A 22,889-nucleotide genomic window follows, 5' to 3' on the forward strand; every position below is an offset into this window, starting at 1 on the left:
GAGGAAAGAAGCCAGCCCTAGTTCGGCAGGTTGAGCACGGCTGACCAAGGAAGGGAGGACTCTGTCCCGTGGCCCCGCTGCCCCAGCCCAGAGGAGCGGCTGGCATTAGGGAGGCAGAGAGGAGCAACAGGAGCACTAGGCAGGGCAGGGGCCTCCACCAGCTACAACGGCAGGATGCACAGGATGCTATGAGACCCGACACTATCAGGACCTTGGTGGGAAGAGCCCCTGCCGCATGTGGCAGGGCCACTGGCCGGGTTCTCCCAACCCTGCTCAACGTGGCTTCTGCAATTGTGCATAACCACAAAAAGCCTTACCTGGTCGCGTAATGTGAGGAGAAAGCTAATAACGCGAGGCCCTGAGCTCTCACAGGAAAGGGGACTTGCTAGAGATGCCTTGCTAGTGTGGAATTATCCAGAAAATTTGCTACACCGTGATCACTTCCCGCCCCATCATCAGGTTCCCTGTTCCCTGAGGTCTCAGTTGAGTCTGGGGGCTGCATGGGGCATGTATGTCTCCGCATTTACTAATGAGGAAACAAACTCTGCCTTTGAGAGGTGACAGGGCTCTGTAGGTGGGGGAGAATGGACAGGAAGGGAGGAGGGTCACCCAAGCCCCACAGCTGCCTCCAAGACTATCTTGAGCCTCCACTGAGCCACTTTACTCTCCTTCCAGAAAGTGGGGGACCCAAGAGCCCCCAAGGATTCTTTGCACAAATCACAGGAAGTGGCCACGTCACTGGTGGCAACGGCTCCCTCTACTCCTTACCCTGAGTCTGTATGTGGTCGGGCGGGGGTGGAGAGCAGCTCATCAGGGGACCCCCCCAGGGGACACATCTTCTTCCCATCCCCCTAGCCCTTCACCCACCCACAGAGGCTGGCTCTAATCCAAATATCAGCAGTCCCCCTAGGGCTTCTGCTGCTGGAAATTGTTGTGAGGGACCAGTGCAAACCCAGTGTCTACTGGGAAAACCAAGTGAGACCCAAGCTACAGAGCCTCCTCATTTGCAAAGGAAAGGACATGGTTTTCATTCACTGAGCACCTATTCTGCGCGGGCACTGTACTAGGCTCTGGGCGAACTAGGAACACTCTGCATTCAGGGACCATCCATGGCAACAGGGAAGCCATGAAACACGTTAATGCAACAGCGTGTGGAGAGTGCAGGAAGCCAGGGGAGCCTCCATGGGGAATCCATCCAGGAGCCACCATCCAGGAGGGGCTGAGCTTTCCTGAGACACAGCCACATCTGGGGCAGTGAAGAGGCCACACCAAAATATTGCAGCTCCACTGCCTTAATCCAGGGGAAAGAAAGGAGCATGAAGCAAACTCTCAAATGTTTAACAGGGAAGCCATGCGGTGTTAAGATCCTTAACCGGCCTCATGGGCTGTATTGGTAAGAAGTCTTCAGGATGAACCTTACCTGGGACCCAAGACCCCTAAAGCAAATCCATTTTGTATTGAAAGTATGTAAGTTTTTTGGTTAGCAAACTATCCCCTAAAGTAGCCTGTAAGCCTTCAAAATAAAGCGAACTGTTGCAAGTCGATTATAACACAGTACTTTTCATTTAGGCAGCCATGCTATATGTAAAATATTAGAATTGCTTTGTAGCGCTTTATATTTTTTTAATTTATTTTATTGAAGTATAGTAGATTTATGATGTTGGGTTAATTTCTACTTTACAGCAAAGTGACTTAGTCATACATGCATATATTCTTTTTCATATTCTTTTCCATTATGGTTTATCACAGGATACTGAATATAGTTCCCTGTGCTACACAGGGTAGCACTTTATTTCTAAATAGCGGGGCGGGGGGGGCAGGGACCTGTCCTTGGTCAGTGAGCGTCAGACTAACACCACGGGGACTGAAGGGGCAGGCTGGGCGGTATCTCCAGGTAGCCTAGGGCAGTTGGACATAACACCTCCTGGGTCCCACTGATGGCAGCTCTGGTGATGAAAGCTCCCTCATACCTCTGACTGGACGAGGAAGGGCCTCTTTCCTTCTGGGACCCACAGGCTGCCAACCAACTAGAGCTCCTTCTCCACCCTCCAATGTACTGAGGTTTCTCTGCAGGGGCACCATCCCAAAGCCTCTCCCTAGAAGTGAGGTCCCAGAGCTCCCAGCATCCCCGTCACTTAAGGGCTTACCCCTGCTTCCCCCCGGGCCTTGGGAGAGTTGAAGGCAGTAGTAAAGCTGACCGGTGGTCAGTCAGAATGGCCATCATCAAAAGGCTACAAACAATAAATGTTAGAGAGGATGTGGAGAACAGGGAACCTTCCCACACTGTTGGCAGGAATGTAAACTGGTGCAGCCACTATGGAAAACAGTATGAAGTCTTCTTAAAGAACCAAAAATAGAGCTACCATGTGATCTAGAAATTCAACTCCTGGGTATATGTCCAGAAAAAAATAGAAACACTAACTTGAAAAGGCAGAGGAACCAGAGACCAAATTGCCATCATCCGCTGGATCATTGAAAAAGCAAGAGAGTTCCAGAAAAACATCTATTTCTGCTTTATTGACTATGCCAAAGCCTTTGTGGATCTATGCCAAAGCTATTGTGTGGATCACAATAAACTGTGGAAAATCCTGACAGAGATGGGAATACCAGACCACCTGACCTGCCTCTTGAGAAATTTGTATGCAGGTCAGGAAGCAACAGTTAGAACTGGACATGGAACAACAGACTGGTTCCAAATAGGAAAAGGAGTAGGTCAAGGCTGTATATTGTCACCCTGCTTATTTAACTTATATGCAGAGTACATTATGAGAAATGCTGGGCTGGAAGAAGCACAAGCTGGAATCAAGATTGCCGGGAGAAATAGCAATAACCTCAGATATGCAGATGACACCATCCTTATGGCAGAAAGTGAAGAGGAACTAAAAAGCCTCTTGATGAAGGTGAAAGAGGAGAGTGAAAAAGTTGGCTTAAAACTCAACATTCAGAAAACTAAGATCATGGCATCTGGTCCCATCACTTCATGGGAAATAGATGGGGAAACAGTGGAAACAGTGTCAGACTTTATTTTTGGGGGGCTCCAAAATCACTACAGATGGTGACTGCAGCCATGAAATTAAAAGATGCTTACTCCTTGGAAGAAAAGTTATGACCAACCTAGATAGCATATTCAAAAGCAGAGACATTACTTTGCCAACAAAGGTCCATCTAGTCAAGGCTATGGTTTTTCCTGTGGTCATGTATGGATGTCAGAGTTGGACTGTGAAGAAAGCTGAGTGCTGAAGAATTGATGCTTTTGAAGTGTGGTGTTGGAGAAGACTCTTGAGAGTCCCTTGGACTGCAAGGAGATCCAACCAGTCCATTCTGAAGGAGATCAGCCCTGGGATTTCTTTGGAAGGAATGATGCTAAAGCTGAAACTCCAGTACTTTGGCCACCTCATGCGAAGAGTTGACTCATTGGAAAAGACTCTGATGCTGGCAGGGATTGGGGGCAGGAGGAGAAGGGGACGACAGAGGATGAGATGGCTGGATGGCATCACTGACTCGATGGACTTGAGTCTGAATGAACTCCGAGAGTTGGTGATGGACAGGGAGGCCTGGCATGCTGCGGTTCATGGGGTCGCAAAGAGTCGGACACGACTGAGTGACTGAACTGAACTTGAAAAGATTACAATAGTCAAGACATAGATACAAACCAAGTCTCCATATACAGATGAATGGATAAAGGAAATGTGGTATATACACACATATATAAAATACATATGTATTTTATATATGTGTGTATATACACACACACACACACACACACACACACATATATATATATATATATATATACACAATGGAATATTACTCAGCCATAAAAAATAATGAAATAATGCTATTTGCAGTAACATGATGGACCTAATATCATACTAAGCGAAGTAAGTCAGACAAAGAAGGGCAAATATCATATATCACTTATATGTGGAATCTTAAAAAATAATATAAATGAATTAATATACAAAACAGAAATGGACTCACAGACATAGATAACAAACTTATGCCTACCAAAGGGGAAAGGGTGGTGCGGAGAGATAAATTAAGAGTTTGGGGTTAACAGATACAAATTATTTTACATAAAATAGATAAGCAATAAGGATTTACAGTATAGTACAGGAAACTGTATTTAGTATCTTGTAATAACCTATAATAGAAAAAAATCTGAAAATATATATATAATTGAATCACTTTGCCTTACACCTGAACTAATACAATCTTGTAAATCAACTATACTTCAATTAAAAAAAAAAAAATCTGACTTGTGTTACTCCATACTTATAAGTCATGGTCCTATAAAGAAGACTCATCCAGTTGCATTTATAGAGGTCAAATACTAACCCTTAATGAGACTACTACGGAGACCAAGGTGTGAGTATGTGTCTTCTCTCCAGTAGCTCACTGCAGTGGACTGAATGGCTGTGCCCCCTTCAAATTTAGATGTTTAAACCCCACACCACACTGTGGTAGTTTTAGGATGTCGGACTGTAGGTTATAATTAGGGTTAGTTAAATAAGATCGGGGTTTCCCTGGTGGCTCAGACTGTAAAGAATCTGCTGCAATGCAGGAGACTCAGATTCAATCCCTGGGTCAGGAAGATCCCCTGGAAAAGGGAATGGCAATCCACTGCAGTATTCTTGCCTGGAGAATTCCATGGACAGAGGTGCATGGTAGGCTATGGTACATGGGGTCACAAAAGAGTCAGACACAACTGCTGCTGCTGCTGCTAAGTCGCTTCAGTCGTGTCCGACTCTGTGCGACTCCATAGACGGAAGCCCACCAGGTTCCCCTGTCCCAGCTGAGCAACTAACAAACACACACACACACAGGTAAGATCATGAGGGTGGGGCCCTCATGAATGGGATTGAAGTGTTAGTAGCTCAGTCATGTCCGACTCTTTGTGACCCCATGGACTACTAGCCCATCAGGCTCCTCTGTCCACGGGATTAGGATTAGTGTCCTTACAAGAGTCACGAGAGAGCCTGCCTCCCCTCTGCTCTTGCCACATAAGGACACAATGAGAAGTCCACCGTCTGTAGCCCAGAAGGAGATCTCACCAGAACCCAAGTGTGCTGCACCAATCTCAGGCTTCTAGCCTCCAGAACTGTGAGAAAATAAATGTCTGTGTTTTATAAGCCACCTGGTCTCTGGTATTTGCTAGCGCAGCCCAAATAGACTAAGACATTCATCTTCCTTTATACTTCATTTCCACAGTCAGTGCACGAGAGTCAGCTCCATCCCCAAGTGCCTATCAGGACGCTGGGCTATAGCATCTATTTTCTTACCAATAACAAAGATCCTCCTGTTTCACTGTGAGCAAAATTAACCTGAACCTCACCTCCCCTCAGGTAAGAATTCCCCGCAGCAAGAATTTTCCCTTCCTTTCCTTTCCCTTGGGCAATGCTGACTTGCAATGTAGCAACTTATCCATCTGCGAGTGAGGAAGAAAGAACTCCTCCCCTTGTAGCTCATCCCAGCACCTATCTCAGAAGGGTGGGGAGCAGCTCCTCTCCTGCAGGTGGTCCCCAGAGGTAGCTTAATCTGTAGCAGGCCTTTTCTTCAAGAAATCCACCCGCATTTCTCATCTTGCAGCAGCTTTGGGCCCGGTCATTTCTCAAGGACATCTTGTTTCCTAAAGCAGGAACACCCCAGAGCAACCCCCAGATTGTGTATCAATAGAGAAAGGCAGAAACCCTTTTGGCCCACAACTTTAATCAATTTCTGTCCCTCTGTGGTGCCCTGGGATCAGCGTAAATGCTGTTGAAAGAGATCTCAGACTCCCTGATTGCTCCGGTGAGACAGGCCAGGATTTCAGGAAACAATAAACAACAAGGAAGAGATGAAAAGTTAATGAATGCCCCCTTAAGGATGAAAGTTCACAAAACTGCAAAGAAGGGGAGAAAAGATGCAGGCAGGTTGTCATGGAGCATCACCGATGACCAAAACCCTGGGTCAGACCAACACACAGCACAGCCACTGCAAAAGAAGGAGATAGAAGTAAGCTCAGGGGTCCTCTGGGAGCTGGTGTGATTGCACCAGAGATGTTCTCCAGCCTCACATGGGTGTGACTTGCTCTAGCTCCTTCCCCAGGAAGTGCCTCACTCCATAAGAGGAAGCAAGGAAGCCCTTTGCTAAGTCACTGCTCCCCAGCCAGAGCCCCAAGGAAATATGACTTAGGAAAAGCTTGACTTCCACAAATTTCAGATTCAACCCAATTGAGCCTAATGTGCTTCTAGGAAGGCCTTTCCTAGATCACTGGAAAGGGGTCAGCAACACTACTATTCTAGAGCAGAATAGAAGTGGTTGTACCCAGACAGCTAGGCAGGACCAGGAATAAGCTGGTGCTCTAGCTCTTCTGCCTGAGAAGCAGGTCGAGGGCAATGCCCTACTCCTGAATCCTCGGGACACGCCCATACCTGCATCTCCACAGGCCAGTAAAGGCCTTGCTGCATAGGCTGCAGCCTTCCCCAGGGGAAGGGCCTGGTGTTCTCTGCATAAGATATTGTGGGCCTTGTACACAATAATTTACACCCATTTATTTTGCATCTACTCTTGTTGCTGTCCAATCACTCAGTCATGTCCCACTCTTTTTGACCCCATGGACTGCAGCACGCCAGGCTTCCCTGTCCATCACCAACTCCCAGAGTTTGCTCAGATTCACATCCATTGAGTTGGTGATACTATCCAACTGTCTCATCCTCTGATGCCCCCTTCTCCTCCTGTCCTCAATCTTTCTCCACATCAGGGTCTTTTCCAATGAGCTGGCTCTTCCCATCAGGTGGCCAAAGTATTAGAACTTCAGTATCTACTCTACCTTGTTGCAATTTAATTCTTTGTTTCTGATTTCCTTCTATATGTCAATCAAAGACATTCTGTGTGAGAAGTTAGGCGCTTTAAACTGTACCCACCACCCCCAATTTCATCCAAATTAATAAGAGCTTGCATCCTTGAAATGATCTGAGATATAATTGATGACAATCACACTCCTCCCAGAAATGCCTGCCACAGAACATGCATTGTTTCCACAAAGAAATAAGACAGGCCAGTGTGAATAAACAGCGCTTGGCAGCAATACCATCCAAGAATTTTCAAGTACCACGAACAAGCAGTTTACCAAAACGACTTACCTCAGCCAGAGAGAGCTGGACAATGCCATTCTGGTCCTTGTCCAGAAGTCTGAACAGTTCTAGAATGCCAGAGAAGGAATGAAGTCAGATAAGGATGCTCCTGGACTTTGGAACAGCCGGAGAGCTGCCTCTGTCCACCCCACACCCACCTGACATCCTCCCTCCATCTCTGGCACCCTCTCCAGCTCCCACCTTGCTTCAGGGACCCCAGAAGGGTAGATCTGGATCCAATGCCCAGAGCAGTGAGCTTTTGGCAGCAGATGTCCACTCGCCCAATTAGACAAACTTCCAGTTGTGAGCAGAGAAGTTCCTTTGGCCATCTGCACATTCAGAGCTCTAGAAACTTGCAATTCTTTCAACAGTGGGGAGGGCTGGGGTCATGGAACAGGGGTGGTTGCTCCATGTGTGGGTAATCCAGACACTAAGCTTCGCCTCTGGCTGCCTGACCTTTCCCCAAACTCCCTCCCTTAATAGGATATATTAGCATAAGCATGGGGCTTCCTAGATGGCTGGGTGGGTAAAGAATCTGCCTGTAATGCAGGAGATGAAGGTTTGATTCTTGCATCAGGAAGATCCCCTGGAGGAGGAAATGGCAACCCACTCCAGTATTCTTGCCTGAAAAGTCCCAAGGACAGAGGAGCCTGGTGGGCTACAGTCCGTGGAGTCGCAGAGTCAGACGCAACTGAGGGGCTAAGCACAGCATTACAGCATAAGCCCAAGCGGGCAGAAGACTATCCACAGCCTCCCAGAAGGAGACCCCTATTCCCTCTCTGGGAGGTGATACCTGCTCTCAATATGATTCCCATAGATGCGAACAGATACCAAAAGCCATTTAAGGACCATTGCAGGACTCGTTCATTTGCTGCAGTGACTGCACACAATAGGTGCACAAAAATCTCCCAGAGAAGGCAACACCTTGGGCATGGCCAGCTTGGACTTCCTCAGCCCCTTGTTTCTGCTGCTCCTCCCCCAAGGATGCCACAGTTACCTAAGCCTTTCTGGTTCTGCCTTCTGGCCCTGCCCCCTTGCCCTTCCTATACCTCGGGAGAAGTGGGATGGGTCAGGGTGGGGGTGAGGGGCTTCCTTGGTGGATCAGATGGTAAAGAAACTGCCTGCAATGTAGGAGACCCCGGTCTGATCCCTGAGTTGGGAAGAACCCCTGGAGAAGAAATGGGCAACCCACTCCAGTATTTTTGTGTAGAAAATCCCATGGACAGAGGAGTATGGTGGGCTACAGTCCATGGGGTTGCAAAGAGTCAGACACGATTGAGCGACTAACACTTTCACTTGAGAGAGTGACTCACTGAAGAGGGTCTCCAGGCGGATCATACAGGCAATGAAGCTGTCAAAGTCCATGGTGAGTTTGCTGTATGCGTACCGCATGGCGATGGTCTGCTGGACCTGGTCACTGAGGGTGAAACCTGTGGGCAGAGGGGGGCCAGGGTCACAGATGGAATGGGGGGCTCAGTTCTATCTCCAACAGAACTCAGGGCTAACTCTGGCCTGATACTGCCCCCTTCAAAGGATTCCAGAGGATTCTGGTAATCAAATCAGTTTCCTTTTAGAAAATCCTCAACAGGATGAACCTCCTCCTTGGTCCAAAAATAGGCCTGGAGCTCCAGCACTAACTTAGCTTTGCATCACATGGACGACAGCAAAAAAAACAGGGAAGGTGAAGGGACTGCCTCTCCTGCCCATCCCCTGCACAGCCCAGTCCTGTGATTCCTGTCACCTTCCCAGGAACAGGCAAAGTCCTTGGAAAAAATCTAAAGAATCCAGCAACATTCCCTGCTCCCCAGTTAAGGAAGGTACTCAACACATCTTTGTTATCACACTGACATCCAACATAAGGCAATTACCACTGATGGTCATTAGCAACCACCATCATATTAAGCACATTTACAATGAGCACATCCCAGTCTCGGGATCTTGCCTTCAGGATGTGTCCTCACCTGCCTTCTTGAGGGCTGTCCTCATCTCGTGGGCATCAATAGTCCCCGAGTGGTTATGATCGGTCTCCCGAAAGATGTCCTAAAGCAGGAGAAAAATTCCAGGTGAAAACAGCTGTTTGCAGCCCCTGCAGAACCATCTCCCTCCACCCCCACTGCTTCCTCAACAGGCCAGGGACACCCTCAGAGGCTTCACTGATTCCTCCCAAGAAGTCTCCAGAACAAAAATAGAAGCTTGTGCTCAGAGCCAGTCTAGTCCTTGTGCTCTGTGAACAGTGGGACTTCCTCTGGCGGCACTGGCGCAGGGGCCTGCTTAGTCCTTCCCAGACAATGTGTCCAGTTCTGGGGTTCACTTTAACCATGATGAAGGATCTGGTCAGACCAGGGCAGGAAACTGATCAGGAATGGGTGTCAGCAAGGCGCTAGGAACAGAACCGAGGAGAGTGACCAGAGCCCAGAGGATACCCAACAGGGGGAAAAGGGTTACCAGGTACTTCCGGATCTTCAGCCAGAGCGTCTTGAATTCCACCAGTTCCAGGGAGCCTGTCCCATTGCTCTAGGCGGGTTAAGGCCAACACGATCAAGCCCAGATTCCACATGCTTTATGGATCACATTCTCTGTGACCTTGCACAGTGAGTGTCTTAAGACCTCAGTGAACATCCATGTCTGCGGTAAGCAGGGCCCTGGGGGTCATGGTGGGAAGGATTGGTGGGAGACAAGTTCAAATAAAGATTAAAGAGTCAAACGCTCACAAAGGCCCTCGTTTGAGGTCAGGCACAGAGCTAGGGGCAAAGGGCAAGTCAGGAGCCTAAAGCCCTCCTACAATATCATTCATTTAGTGTCCAGCATCCTCATCATCGTGGGACATTGAAAGCGTGGAGCTAAGCAATCTGTAATAAATTCCCTTCCAGATTTAAATGTCTGCCATTGATACTAGAGTTGACGGCAAAATGGTACCAGAAGAGTCAGGAGCATAGGACTGGGATTCCTGGCCACACACAGTCTACACGTATTTGGTGCTTTAAAGGGGCTCTGAGCTTCTCAACATTGATTCCCAGGGATCTTGAGACATGGTCCCAGCAGGACAGCTGGCTCAGCCAAAATGGGCCAGGGGTTCTGTGCGATCCTCTGTGTCCTGTGACTGCTGATTAAGCACTGGGCTAGACCTGGGGGGTGCTTTTGAACTGTTTGTGAAGCTCGGTCTCTTTGAAACTACCCTTTTCTCAGCCATTTCAATTAATCAATAGACACCAGCGTGTTACAACTCAGGTATTAAAATTCTGAAACAGACCATCATTCTCACCTCCTTCAACTAGCCAAACAAAAAGTCATGTTTGCACTCAAGACTGTAAACCTCACCCTTTAAGGAAGTCTGTGTCTTTTGTCTCCACAATCTATGCTGAGTGTTGGATGTAACCACAGCCTTCAAATCCTCACTAATATGTCTACCAACATGCCTGAGGATAGTAATCCACAAAGAGGGCTAACGCTATGGTCTAGCCAGACCTGTGTATACTTGTATCTCATTTCAGCCTCACAAGACCACAGGAGCTACACTTCGTTATCCCATTTTCCAGGAGAAGACATGAGGTTCACAGTATTCAATAACTGTGGTGGGGCCAGAACTTGGATCTCCTGTCTGTTCCAAAGCCCTGTCTCAGAGCACCAACATATCCTCAATTCCAGACAGAGCTTCCCACTCCCAGGCCTTGTCCCAAATACCCTGAATCAGCATCTCCAGGAGTGAGACCCAGGCAACTGGATTTTTAAAACCCCATGATTTTTCAGTGATGATACATGCTACACTGGACCACATGTTAAACGATTCTATTAACATGAAAATATCCAGAATAGGCAAATCTATAGAGACAGCAAGAGGTAGTAGGGCAGAGGGTTTGGGGTTGTTGAGCGGAAAGGTGAGTGACGGCAAATATGGGTGCAGAGTTCCTTTTAGGGGTGATAAAAAGCTCTAAAATGGATGGTGGTGTTTGCACAACTCTGTGAATATACTAAAAAAAAAACATGAAATTGTACCCTTTAAATGGGTACATGGGATGGTATGTGAATTATGTCTCAATATCGATAGCTCAACAGGTAAAGAATCCACCTGCAATGCAGGAGACACAGGAGACATGGGTTCCATCCCTGAATCGGGAAGATCCCCCAGAAGAGGAAATCACTACCCACTCCAATATTCTTGCCTGAAAAAATCTCATGGACAGAGAAGCTTGGTGGGCTACAGTCCAAAGGGCTGCAGAGTCAGACGCCACTGAATGAGCAAAAACACGCAAAAAGCTACACAAGGTTCCATGGGGCTTCCCTTGTGGCTCAGATGGTAAAGAATCCGCCTGCAATGTGGAAGAACTGGGTTCAACCCCTGGGTTGGGAAGATCCCCTGGAGAAGAAAACAGCTACCCACTCCAGTATTCTGTACTGGAGAACTCCAGGAACTGTATAGTCCATGGGGTCACAAAGTCAGACACAACTGAGCAACTTTCACCACAGGCAGTTCTGCTGTATTTTCTGGTTCAAAACCACTGCCCCCCAAAGCATCCAAATGGTGAAACAGACACTCTTGAAGAATGGCTGAGTTACAGTCCTCCTAGAGCCATGAGAATGCAAACACCCCTGGGAACAATGTTTGAGGGACCACAAGGTCACCCTCAAATCTAAATGAAAGCTCATAGGCAAGTTCGAGAAGAATGACTCAGAAATCAAGGAACTGTTTGCAGAAAAGTGGATCAACAGTTAACAGTTCTTCATGGCCCATGGTTTCTTAAAGGTGGACCTCACTGAAGGACCACACTGGCCTCATAGAAGGCTGCAGGGCTGGACAGGCCCAGCATCTGAAACTCCGGGACCACAAGGATAGAACCAGCTCTCCACAGTTGACACTCCCTAGCAGAGGTCAGCACACTCAAGCCGGCCACCCAGGCCCTCTGTGCATGGCCACGGGGCAAGTACAACTCATTCCTCCCACCCCAGAGGTCGTCATATCTCATCACAGATGAAGCCCCCAGAGCTGAAGTACATTCTCCAAAGCTCCAGTTTTCAAAGAAATCGCCTTCACCAGCAGCACCGTGGGACACGGTAACCTGGACCCACCCAAGACCAAGTTTCAAGGAAGGGGCGCCCTGCCCTTCCCCACTCTGTGCTGAAGGTGTTCCTTCCACCTGGAATGCCCTAACCTTCTCCATTCCTCCCCAAATCCCTTTCTCATTCTTCAACATAGAACAAGGGTTAAATCAGGTCAGAGCAAACAAACAGGTTTTATCCTGTGTCATCAAATTCTCAACAACTGGTGTCAAGGCTGGGAGACAGAGACAGATGGGGATGGAGAGAGCCAGGGAGAGGAAGGAGAGGAACCGAGCCCCGTGGGAGGAATGCCGTGATAAGTGGGGGGAAGGCCACAAATGCCATTTTTGCTGTCTCTGAATTATTGATACGTATACACTATCACCCTTATGGCAGAAAGTGAAGAGGAACTCAAAAGCCTCTTGATGAAAGTGAAAGTGGAGAGTGAAAAAGTTGGCTTAAAGCTCAACATTCAGAAAACGAAGATCATGGCATCCGGTCCCACCACTTCATGGGAAATAGATGGGGAAACAGTGGAAACAGTGTCAGACTTTATTTTTCTGGGCTCCAAAATCACTACAGATGGTGACTGCAGCCATGAAATTAAAAGACGCTTACTCCTTGGAAGGAAAGTTATGACCAACCTAGATAGCATATTCAAAAGCAGAGACATTACTTTGCCAACAAAGGTCCGGCTAGTCAAGGCTATGGTTTTTCCTGTGGTCATGTATGGATGTGAGAGTTGGACTGTGAAGAAGGCTGAGCGCCGAAGAATTGATGCTTTTGAAGTGTGGTGTTGGAGAAGACTCTTGAGAGTCCCTTGGACTGCAAGGAGATCCAACCAGTCCATTCTGAAGGAGATCAGCCCTGGGATTTCTTTGGAAGGAATGATGCTAAAGCTGAAACTCCAGTACTTTGGCCACCTCATGCGAAGAGTTGACTCATTGGAAAAGACTCTGATGCTGGCAGGGATTGGGGGCAGGAGGAGAAGGGGACAACAGAGGATGAGATGGCTGGATGGCATCACTGACTCGATGGACGTGAGTCTGAGTGAACTCCGGGAGTTGGTGATGGACAGGGAGGCCTGGTGTGCTGCGATTCATGGGGTCACAAAGAGTCGTACACGACTGAGCGACTGATCTGATCTGATCTGATACACTATCATGTGCAAAACAGATAGCTGGTGGGAAGCTGCTGGATAGCACAGGGAGCTCAGCGTGGTGCTTGGTGATGACCTAGAGGGGTGGGATCGGGGTAGGGAGGAGGTTCAAAAGGGAGCGGATATATATGTAATTATGACTGATTCACGTTATTATACAGCAGAAACCAACACAACATTGGAAAGCAATTATGCTCCAATAAAAAAATTTAAGTTCTTGGTGAAAATGAAAAAAAAAAATGTGAATCACCAAAAAAAAAAGAGGATCTTAAACAAGTCATTTAAACATGGCACACCTCAGTTTCTTCACCTGTAAAACAGAGAGCATCTCAGGCTTACTGAGGAGCAAAAATGAGATGACATTTTTCTTTCCAGCTCAGGCAGGGTACCTGCCATATGCTCAGAAAATGCTGGTTCCCTTCTTTCTCTTTCCCCTGCCTCCATCTCAGGTGGAGGAGTCGAGAAAACCAGGATCAAAGTAAAAATAATGTGACATTTAAAGGATACATCCATCAGGCTGATCATCTCTCTGCAAGTGTTGATGTCAAATCCATCAAATTTGATGTCTGTTCCTAAATATTTAAATAGAAAGGGGTGAGGGGAGTCAGGATCATTTGAAAGCACGGGAAATAATTGCCCTGGTAGGAGGCCACCAAAGACACCAGCCAGAGTACAGAGCCGAACGTGAGCGCCGCATAAACGAGTGAGCTTGGTGGCGGGCTCCTGGGAAGAGGCCCCCTGGGGTCCCAGAGGTGGATGCTGGCCTCGGGGCTCAGTGTCAGAATCTCAGCTTTGCAACTCACAAGCCACGGACTTCAGCAAGCTAATATCTCTGAGCTGTGCTTTTCTGCTCCATCAATAAGAACAACAATAATACTTACCCCCAAAGCTAACTGGTGATAAAATTAGATAATGTAAGTGAAGTTCTTAGCATGGTGCTTGGTCTATGACAAGGTCTTAATAAATCAGCTAACTTTTTATTGGTCAGGTATTGTTCGAAGCACTCTATTTTGTTTAGTCTCTACGTCAAGTCCAGCTCTTTTGAGACCCCTTGGGCTGCAGCCCAAGTGGCTCAGCAGAAAAGAATCTGCCTGCAATGCAGGAGTCTCAGGAGATGTGGGTTTGATACCCGGATTGGAAAGATGGAAAGAGGGCATGATAACACACTCCAGTAGTCCTGCCTGGAGAATGCCATGAATGGAGGAGCCTGTGTCTATAGGATCACAAAGAGTCAGACACGACTGAAGTGACTTAGCACGCATGCATGGACTGCAGCCCTCCAGGCTTCACCGTCCATGGAATTTCCCAGCCAAGAATACTGGAGTGGCTTGCCATTCCCTTCTCCAGGGGATCTTCCCGACCCAGGGATCAAAGCTGCGTCTCCTGCGTTGGCAGGTGGATTCTTTACAACTGAGCCACCAGGGAAGCCCTCTAAGAACTGTACCCCATGTGGTAAATACCTTCATACCCATTTTATAGATAAGGAAACAGAGGCCCAGAGAGGTTAAATAATTTGCTCAAGATCACAGAACCCAGGCCGAGCTGGGATCTATACACAGGCCATCTGGCTCCACAGCCCAAGCTTTTAACCACAACACACAGCTTCTCAAACAGTAACTGTTAATGTTACTGCTAAATTGCAGGCATCTCTGGGATCTACAGCCATCCCTGGCTCCGTGCTCAACTTGTTCACACCTGAAAACCAAGGCAGGAAGACGCCAAAGACCCTGCAGCCCTCTCCACTTCCCTGGGCTCCTTCTCTGCCAGGCGGGAGGAATAGCTGGAGCAGAGGGTGGGGAGGGCCTCCAGGCCTGGGCTCTCAACCCCAGGGAAGTGCTCAGCCCAGGGTGGGCTCACATCCGGCCTTGCCCCTGTGTCCTTCATGCTCGGACCCTTTCTGGCTGCCATGGGTGAACATACCCATCGCTCAACCAGCCAGAAGCCTTAACCTGGCCCATCCTCGGGCTGGGCAAGAAACCAGCTCCATGGATCTGCAGTTCATAGGGGAGGAACATGCTTTTTCTCAGCCTGGGTGCAGTTTGATCCTCTGCCAGCCCTCAGGACTTTAGCTAAAGTCTGAAGACCGAGAACTGTCATGATCGAGGACAGGCAGAATCCTCCCCTCCACACGCCTTCCCCAGAGGTGCACTACAGAACAGGATTTTCAAGCTGCATAGCTTCCACAGTACCAACTTATTAATTTTGTGGGAGAATTTCATTTAAGTCACTCTAAGCCCAATTTCTTTCCCGCCAAGACTCAGGACTCTTTGCTGTAGGGCCGACTGGCCCCAGCATCAGCCCCGCTCTCACCCTGCCCACCACCCCTCTGCTCCAGCCTCTCCCACCTGCCAGACATTCTCGGTACAGATGGAATCAGGGCCCTGGTCCCCATCTGCAGTGCCCCTGACCCAGTGCCCGCCCCCACGCTCACTGGCTCCCACCATTTCTCTTAGGCTCCCAGACTTCCTGAAAAGGCCCCATCAAGAACTTACGTTTGGAAAACACTTCATTCAGAGCTGTCCTGAGTTCATTGGCCCTGATCTCAGAATCCTAGAAAGAGGAATCCAAATGCAAAGCATGTCACACCTTAATGAGTGTTTCAAGACACAAAATTAACGTAGATTCAGACACCAGGTCCACTGACCCTATGATTTTTAAAAGGTTATGACAGCTTTAAAAAAAAATCGAATTCACAGCTTCTCTGGGGCCCCCATAGCCCAGTGAGAAGTGTATATTAATGGCGTGAGCAGGGTACACTCATAGCAGAAGGCTGCACACAGGGTCTACTGCCTTTCTCAGACTTGTCCAACCCGAGACCAAGACGGGGCAAGAAGCAGTAAAGGAGCTAGTGTTGAGGGCCACGTGCCTGGGGTGGAGCATCCGCAAAACCTCACAACAGGACTGTCCTCATGTTAGGGTGAAGGGAGCTGTGACTTTGTAAACTGCTGAACACCATATGGGCTTCCCTGGTAACTCAGTAAAGAATTTACCTGCAATGCAGGAGACCCAGGTTCAATCCCTGGCTCAGGAAGATCCCCTGGAGAAGGCAACTCACTCCAGTATTCTTGCCTTGGAAATCCCATGGACAGAGGAGCCTGGAGAGCTATAGTCAATGGGGTCGCAAGGGTTGAACATGACTTAGCGACCAAACCACCACCAAACGCCATTTACCTTTACCATGTAATTGCCATTTGCCTGCAATATAATTGCTGGAGTTCACAGTCGCCAGTGGCAGAACTGGGATTCGAAACCTAAGTCTGTCTCACTCCAAAGCACTTGCTTTCCCCATTGCATCTGTGGGAGCTGCTATTTCACATAAAGCCCACCTCATCCCGGAAGTAGAGATTTGGGGGACTAGGGTTTTTCACCCGCACGGGGTGGGGGATAAACACTGAGCCTCAGGATTACTGGTCCCTTAACAACCAGCTGAAGGACAGACCTCAGGCAGGATGCCGAATGAAGCTCAGAGACAGTGAGGCTTAGAGAAGGGGCCCCAGGCTAAACTCTGGGTTCCAGTTGTAACCCCCACCCCCACAACTTATTCACCATGGGACCTTAGCCAAGTCACTTCCCCTGGTGAGGTGTGGTCTTAACACTTGTCTGCACAGGGCCCCATTTCTCCCCTCTTCCACCAGCCAGGCCCAGGCTGCTCAACTGGAAATAAGCAAGGTGGGAGCTGTGAGCTTGCCTGTGAGTGCAGCTGGCCTCATTCAGGCACAGAACGGTCAGTCTCAATAATAAGACCTGGGGACATCCTGAAAAGCCTCCAGGCCAGGAATGGGCTGTTGAGACCTTGATTGTCCTTCACAAGGCCTCATGCCCCAGCCAGCTCCTTAACCTCTCTGGGCCTGACCCTGCACCAGGAGAACAGCGACAGTGACTGATATTGCCCCACCAGGCAAGCGAGAAAAGATAAGGTACATGAAGAACTACACAAATAGGAGCTTTCATTTTGTTATCAGTCTTGATGTTCCAAATAAAATATGGTCCCTTGGAAGCTAAGGCAACAAGGTTTTGTTAGCAAAACATTGGTCTAAGTGTCTGTCTTGAACATAAATTGCCTCAATTTTGCAAAGACTTCTTTAATGGCTATATAAAGGAATTGTGTTCCCAGGTTTTATTTTCTGCAAAGGATTTTAATGTATTTTCTTCTACTCCGTCCTTAAGTCTATAAAGTGGCTCAGAGCTTTCCAGGGATGGAGAGCATTGTTTTTCTCCTTCTGTTACAGAATGAATGTTTGCATCTCCAAAATTTGTATGTTGAAATCCAACCCCCAATGTTAAAGTATAGGAGGAGGGACCTTTGGGAGGTGATTAGGTCATGAGGGTGGAGCCCTCATGAGTGGAATTAGTGCCTTTACAAAAGGGACCCCAGATGGATTCCTAATCCTCTTTCTGCCACATGAGACAGTGAGACGTGAGTCCACAAGTTAGAAGACAGCCCTCCCCAGAATCTGACCAGGCCAACACCCTGATCTCAGACTGCTAGCCTCCAGCACTGTGAGAAATAAATTTCTGTTGTTCAAACGCTTCCCAGTCTGCAGTACCTTGTTATAGCAGTCCAAGATGATGGACGCCTTTCCAGGCCCTCTGGCAAACCTATTATCCTTCAAAGAGCAGTGCATTCGCTGTATTTATGGGGCCAGTTGTGACACTTGGAGTCTTGAGTCTGCTCTGACTTACAGCCCCTCAGGACCGGAATCACAATAAGCCAAGTCAGCAGGACGGGGCGGGAAGGAGCAGTGGGCACACCAGCTCCACAAGCCCTGGAGCGGCGCTGGCACCTGGGCCAAGCTTGACTTCCACAAGCCCAGTTCTGCCCGTGTCCCTGGGGGCAGGCGAGGCAGCAGGACAGGAAGCACTTAGCCCAGGTCTGGTTGACTGAGCTGCCAGCCACCTGGGTTGGGCGATTCCTCTCATCTCTGAAGGATGTAGGGAAGTTTTGCCTTCTGGTTTTCTAGTCAGGGTTCTGATCCACCAGGGTCAGTTTACACACAGAAAGGCTTTTGGAAGGACCTGGAGATTCAAATTTTCTACTTTCTCAAAATGCAAGACGACACAGCAAGAAAAGTGGCCGAGGTCAGTTCCACAGTCCTCTCACCAGCAGTGTAGGAAAGACCTCAGGCTTCAGACAGGAAGAGGCAACAGACAGGCCTGGGAGGCCTGAGACCTGTGGCCCTTGCTATGCAAGGAGATGCAAAGGACAAAAGACTCAGGTGACCTGAGATTTCTCGAACACTCTCCTGCCTGTGTGGGAGCTCGTGTTCGCCCTCTACTCACCTTCCCGGCAAACTTCTCAAACAGGCTCCTCAGCTGGCCATCTTCTTGCTCCACCTCGCTGGGCCGAGGCTAAAAGGCAGGGCAGTTACAAAGTTAAGATGGGACTCACTGAGAAAAATGAAAGATGAAGATTTAAAATTCATTCGTGCATCATTCACTACATCTGTTGTGAGTCTGTTGTGTTTTGGGCACTAGGTGGGATCGGGGGTGCATGGTGATAAACAGGAGGGGTCCAAGATCCTGGCCCCAGGAGTTGCCCATCCAGCCAGGCAGGCTCAGGGGTCAAGGGGATTCCTAGGCCATCAATAAGAAGCCCCAAATGACTGCTACATGTCAGTGTCAGAGCTTGGCATTTTAAAGGTGGCATACCTCATGTGGGTTTCCAACTACCACATCCCCAATTTCCCTGAAACACAGAAAAAGGAAATAGCAAACATGGATAAGTATTAACAAAACGTATAGCTAATGGCTAGGTTCTTTCAGGAAGTCTGCGACCCAGCTGAGGGACCAGCTTCCCAACACACGACCTGGTTCCTACTTTCACCAAACTGCATAAACTGAACCAGGATCCCTCCCTTCAAGTCTCCAACTCCCACCCCACCCTGAGTTTTTCACCAGAGACAAGAGCTGCCAAGTTCAGTGGGCCCTTCGTGGAATCTAGAATGTTCACCCTGGAGGACCACTCTTCTGGGGAATTCTCTCCCCACCTTTCCCAGTTACTAATATCATCTTCCCAGCTATGTGAATCCCTGCTGAAATGGTATCTGGGGAATGAGTCACCAAGCCCACAACCCACGAGTCCATGCATACATGTACATGGTATGTGGTGCAATGTGTGTGAGGGGAAGGGGGTATGGGGGGGGCGATACTATGTGTTAAGTGTGTGTACGTGGTATTTGTGTGTGTGTGGTTCTATGTGTACATAGGTGTGTGGTATATGTGATGTGTGTATGTACAGAAAGTATATCAGGTGTGTGTATGGCGTGTATGTCTGGTATATATATGTAAGGGACATGCGGTCTGCACGTATGTATGGTATGTGTGTATATGCGCATGGTGTGTGTGTAGCATGTGTGGTGTGTCTGTAATGTGTTGGTATGCAGGTGCACAGTATATGGGATGTGTGTGGCATGTGTGTGTGGTGTGTGTATGTGAGATGTGCGTGCATTGGATATGTGTGGTGTGTGATATGTGTGTGTGGTATGTGTATGTGATGTGTGTGTGCATGGTACATGCAGCATGTGCATGAGTGTGTGGTGTGTGTATGTAGAGTATGAGTGTGTGGTGTGTAAGAGAAGTGTAAGAGAAGAGGCAGTGTCTCGCCCAGCTCCTCCTCTATGTGGCGCCCATCCCTGCTGGGAGGAAAATGCTTTCACCCAGCTGTACTGATGCCCTCTCTTGATCTTTTTAGAAGGAAAACTCTCCCCGTCCTACAGACCAACGCGGAGGGGCAGGAGCGGGCCCCCCTAATGAAGAACCCTTGCAGGGGCAACAGATTTCCTCCGGAGGCTGGGGGTGGGTCCCACACACCGACGGCGCCCTGCACCCTCGCGGGGCCAGGTCCCTCTGCGGCCCCCGCTACCAGCCCGCAGGGAAAGGACACGCACAGGGCCTTGGCCTTCTTCTCCGAGAACACCCTCAGGCAGAAGTCGCCGTCCTGGAAGGGCTCGAAGGTGGCCGGCACCACCACGTACTCCCCGGGGGGCAGCTGCACGCGCGCAGAGACTTCGCGCAGGTTGACGTAGGTGCTGGAGCGGGTGGCAGGCGGGCGGCCCAGGAAGAAGTCCCGGCCCAGGTGCGCGTCCGTGTGACTCTCCAGCTGCGCAGAGCAACGTCAGGGTCAGTGTCTGCCCACATCCTGGAAGATGAGGGCCGCGGAGCTGGGCTCTATTGCGTTGGTTTTGGGCTCGCTGATCTTTAACCCTGGGCTGAGAATCCTGGGTGTTCACTGGAAGGACTGATGTTGAAGCTGAAACTCCAATACTTTGGCCACCTGATGCGAAGAGCTGACTCATTTGAAAAGACCCTGATGCTGGGAAAGATTGAGGGCAGGAGGAGAAGCGGACGACAGAGGATGAGATGGTTGGATGGCATCACCGACTCAATGGAGATGAGTTTGAGTAAACTCCAGGAGTTGGTGATGGACAGGAAGGCCTGGCGTGCTGCGGTTCATGGGGTCGCAAAGAGTGGGACAGGACTGAGCAACTGAACTGACTGACTGAGAATCCATAGGCCTTGGACTCTGCAAACTCACCCTGTGTCCATCAGCAGGTGTATTCTGAACACCTTCTGGGTGCCCGGCCCGGTCGAGGCACTGACCTTGACTACACGACCTTGGCCTGACCCCTTGCCCTCTTCCCAGCTAAATAAAGGTTCCTCAACAGGGTCTCCATTGTGTGCTTGGCTTCTCTCTGGATATTTGTCCTTGTGAATCACCCCTCATTGAATCCAACAGACTCTTTCTCTGCATCTATACCTGGGGAGTGGCTCTGAGCTACCCAGTACAGGCCTGTGGCTTTAATCCCAGTTCTCAAGCATCAGCAGCCAGTAGGGCCTGTTCATCTTTATCTGGCTGGGAAAATTGCCCTGCCAGGTAACCAGGGCGTTAGGCTGGACGGTCAGGGAGGCAGACAGAGGGGGCGGCCACAGCCAGACCGCCCTTGGTGCCTTGGCTCTCATCTGAGGGAAAAGATGCTCCCATGACCCACTTGTTTGTTGGAGGGAGGCGGAGGCTAGGAGTGATGACACCAGCTAATTAGTGGCTGCAGAGTGCTTCGAAAACATAGGTGCTCATGTTATTACTGCTGTAATTAAGCCTCCCCTTAGCACTGTATTTTATGATCAATCTTCATCAAGATACCTGTGGCAGAGGGCAGGTGCTGGTAAGCTACAAGGGCAGTGACTTCTGTGTGACCCGGAGTTGGATTGCCCACCCCAGAGTCACAGTGTCCACTCATGGTCACCAGAGCCTCTTTAGATCCCAGGTCTGCTAAACAGAGAAGGAAGGCAGGGCCACCAGCCCCCACTGCCCTGGTCAGGACTCCACAGGACCCACCAGCGAGTGCCTGATGACCTGGCTGCAAGGGCAGCCACAGCCTTGGGATCCCTCCCTGAAAATTTTTATACTCTGGGGGCATGCCAGCAAGGTGTTGGCCAAGACGAAGCATTACTGGGCTAAAAGTCATTCTTGCCATCCCTGATGACAGCAATCAGCAGGGGGAGGTACCAGTAATGTAGAAGTGGGGGTGGGGGTTGTGTTGGGAAAAAGGCAAATTGAGTTCTAGTAAGAACCGAGGGCTGGGACAGAGTACAGAAGCCTCATTCGAGAGGCCAGAGTGAGAGGTGGAGAACACAGAGGCAGGAGCTGGCACCCCTCCGTCTTACTGGAGACTCCACACACACGTGCTCCAGGCCCCCGGCTCTCGCACCTCCCCGTGGCCTGGCCCAGCTACCAGTGTGTGGGCCCAGGACCAGCATGGGCAGCTCTGGGGGACTCATTGGAGACGCAAGTTCTTGAGCCCCACGCCAGACCTACAGACTCAGAGATTCTGGGGTGGGGGGCAGCGGGCTAATGCTTTCACAAACCCCCAGGGGCTTCTGAGCAGTGGTTTGGAACCACTGACCAAAGATTCCACAGCACTTGGGGATCACGGGATCCACAGAGTCACACAGAGGGCACAGGGAAACTGCAGGTAGAGGCTCCTCCAGGCATGCAGAGGGGCCTTTCCCAGGAACCGGCCATTTCTGATGGGAATCGCCACCCATCAGACTTAACACAAGTCTGAGTTTATTTACTTTTGAGTGGTGACAAGGGCTTGCCTTGAATCATCCATACCCGCTTTCTGTCACCGCCATAACCAATAATATGCATTTGGGAGTCAGCGGGCAGGGTATATCAGTGGTCAGCACCTTTGGAACAACGCATGGGCTGGAGCCTGTGAACTTGGGCTTCACTGGTACATGCTACCAGATGGCCAAGGTTGAGAACCCGGGGGGTAGGGGTAAGCACAGCAGGCAAACGTATTTCTACATAACTAGAATAACAGACTGGCTGGGGGAACTCCAAACAGAAGCATTTCCTAACCTCAGCTGCACACGGGAATCACCGCAGAGGTTCTGCTATAATTGCTCGGGCATGAGATGTCTAAGAGTTCCCTGGTGTCCCCAGCATGCAGCCGAGGGGAGGCCTGCCGGGTTGGGATGAGCTTGGGCCTGACTGGGTACCATCTGTGTGGACAAGGCACTCTTATAAGTGTGCCCTGCTAGCCCCTGCCCATGAGGCCACTGGCATTGCTGGCTGA

General features: G+C 49.5%; 1 protein-coding gene across 1 annotated transcript in view; it reads right to left on the reverse strand.

Moving 5' to 3' along the window:
• Nucleotides 1-3,905: 3,905 nt before the first annotated feature.
• CAPN8 (calpain 8) overlaps nt 3,906-22,889 on the reverse strand; it is a 70,701-nt gene continuing 51,717 nt past the window's right edge. The window contains exons 12-21 of the mRNA XM_061382306.1: nt 20,196-20,407; nt 18,958-18,994; nt 18,589-18,657; nt 15,801-15,858; nt 13,816-13,880; nt 9,561-9,629; nt 9,077-9,155; nt 8,429-8,545; nt 7,125-7,183; nt 3,906-5,973 (exon numbers count right to left, since the gene is read on the reverse strand). Of these exons, the coding sequence (XP_061238290.1) occupies nt 5,950-5,973; nt 7,125-7,183; nt 8,429-8,545; nt 9,077-9,155; nt 9,561-9,629; nt 13,816-13,880; nt 15,801-15,858; nt 18,589-18,657; nt 18,958-18,994; nt 20,196-20,407 (789 nt within the window). The 3' untranslated portion in view covers nt 3,906-5,949. The remainder of the gene's footprint in view (nt 5,974-7,124; nt 7,184-8,428; nt 8,546-9,076; nt 9,156-9,560; nt 9,630-13,815; nt 13,881-15,800; nt 15,859-18,588; nt 18,658-18,957; nt 18,995-20,195; nt 20,408-22,889) is intronic.

Source organism: Bos javanicus, chromosome 16, assembly GCF_032452875.1.
Source record: "Bos javanicus breed banteng chromosome 16, ARS-OSU_banteng_1.0, whole genome shotgun sequence".
Taxonomy (NCBI): Eukaryota; Metazoa; Chordata; class Mammalia; order Artiodactyla; family Bovidae; genus Bos; species Bos javanicus.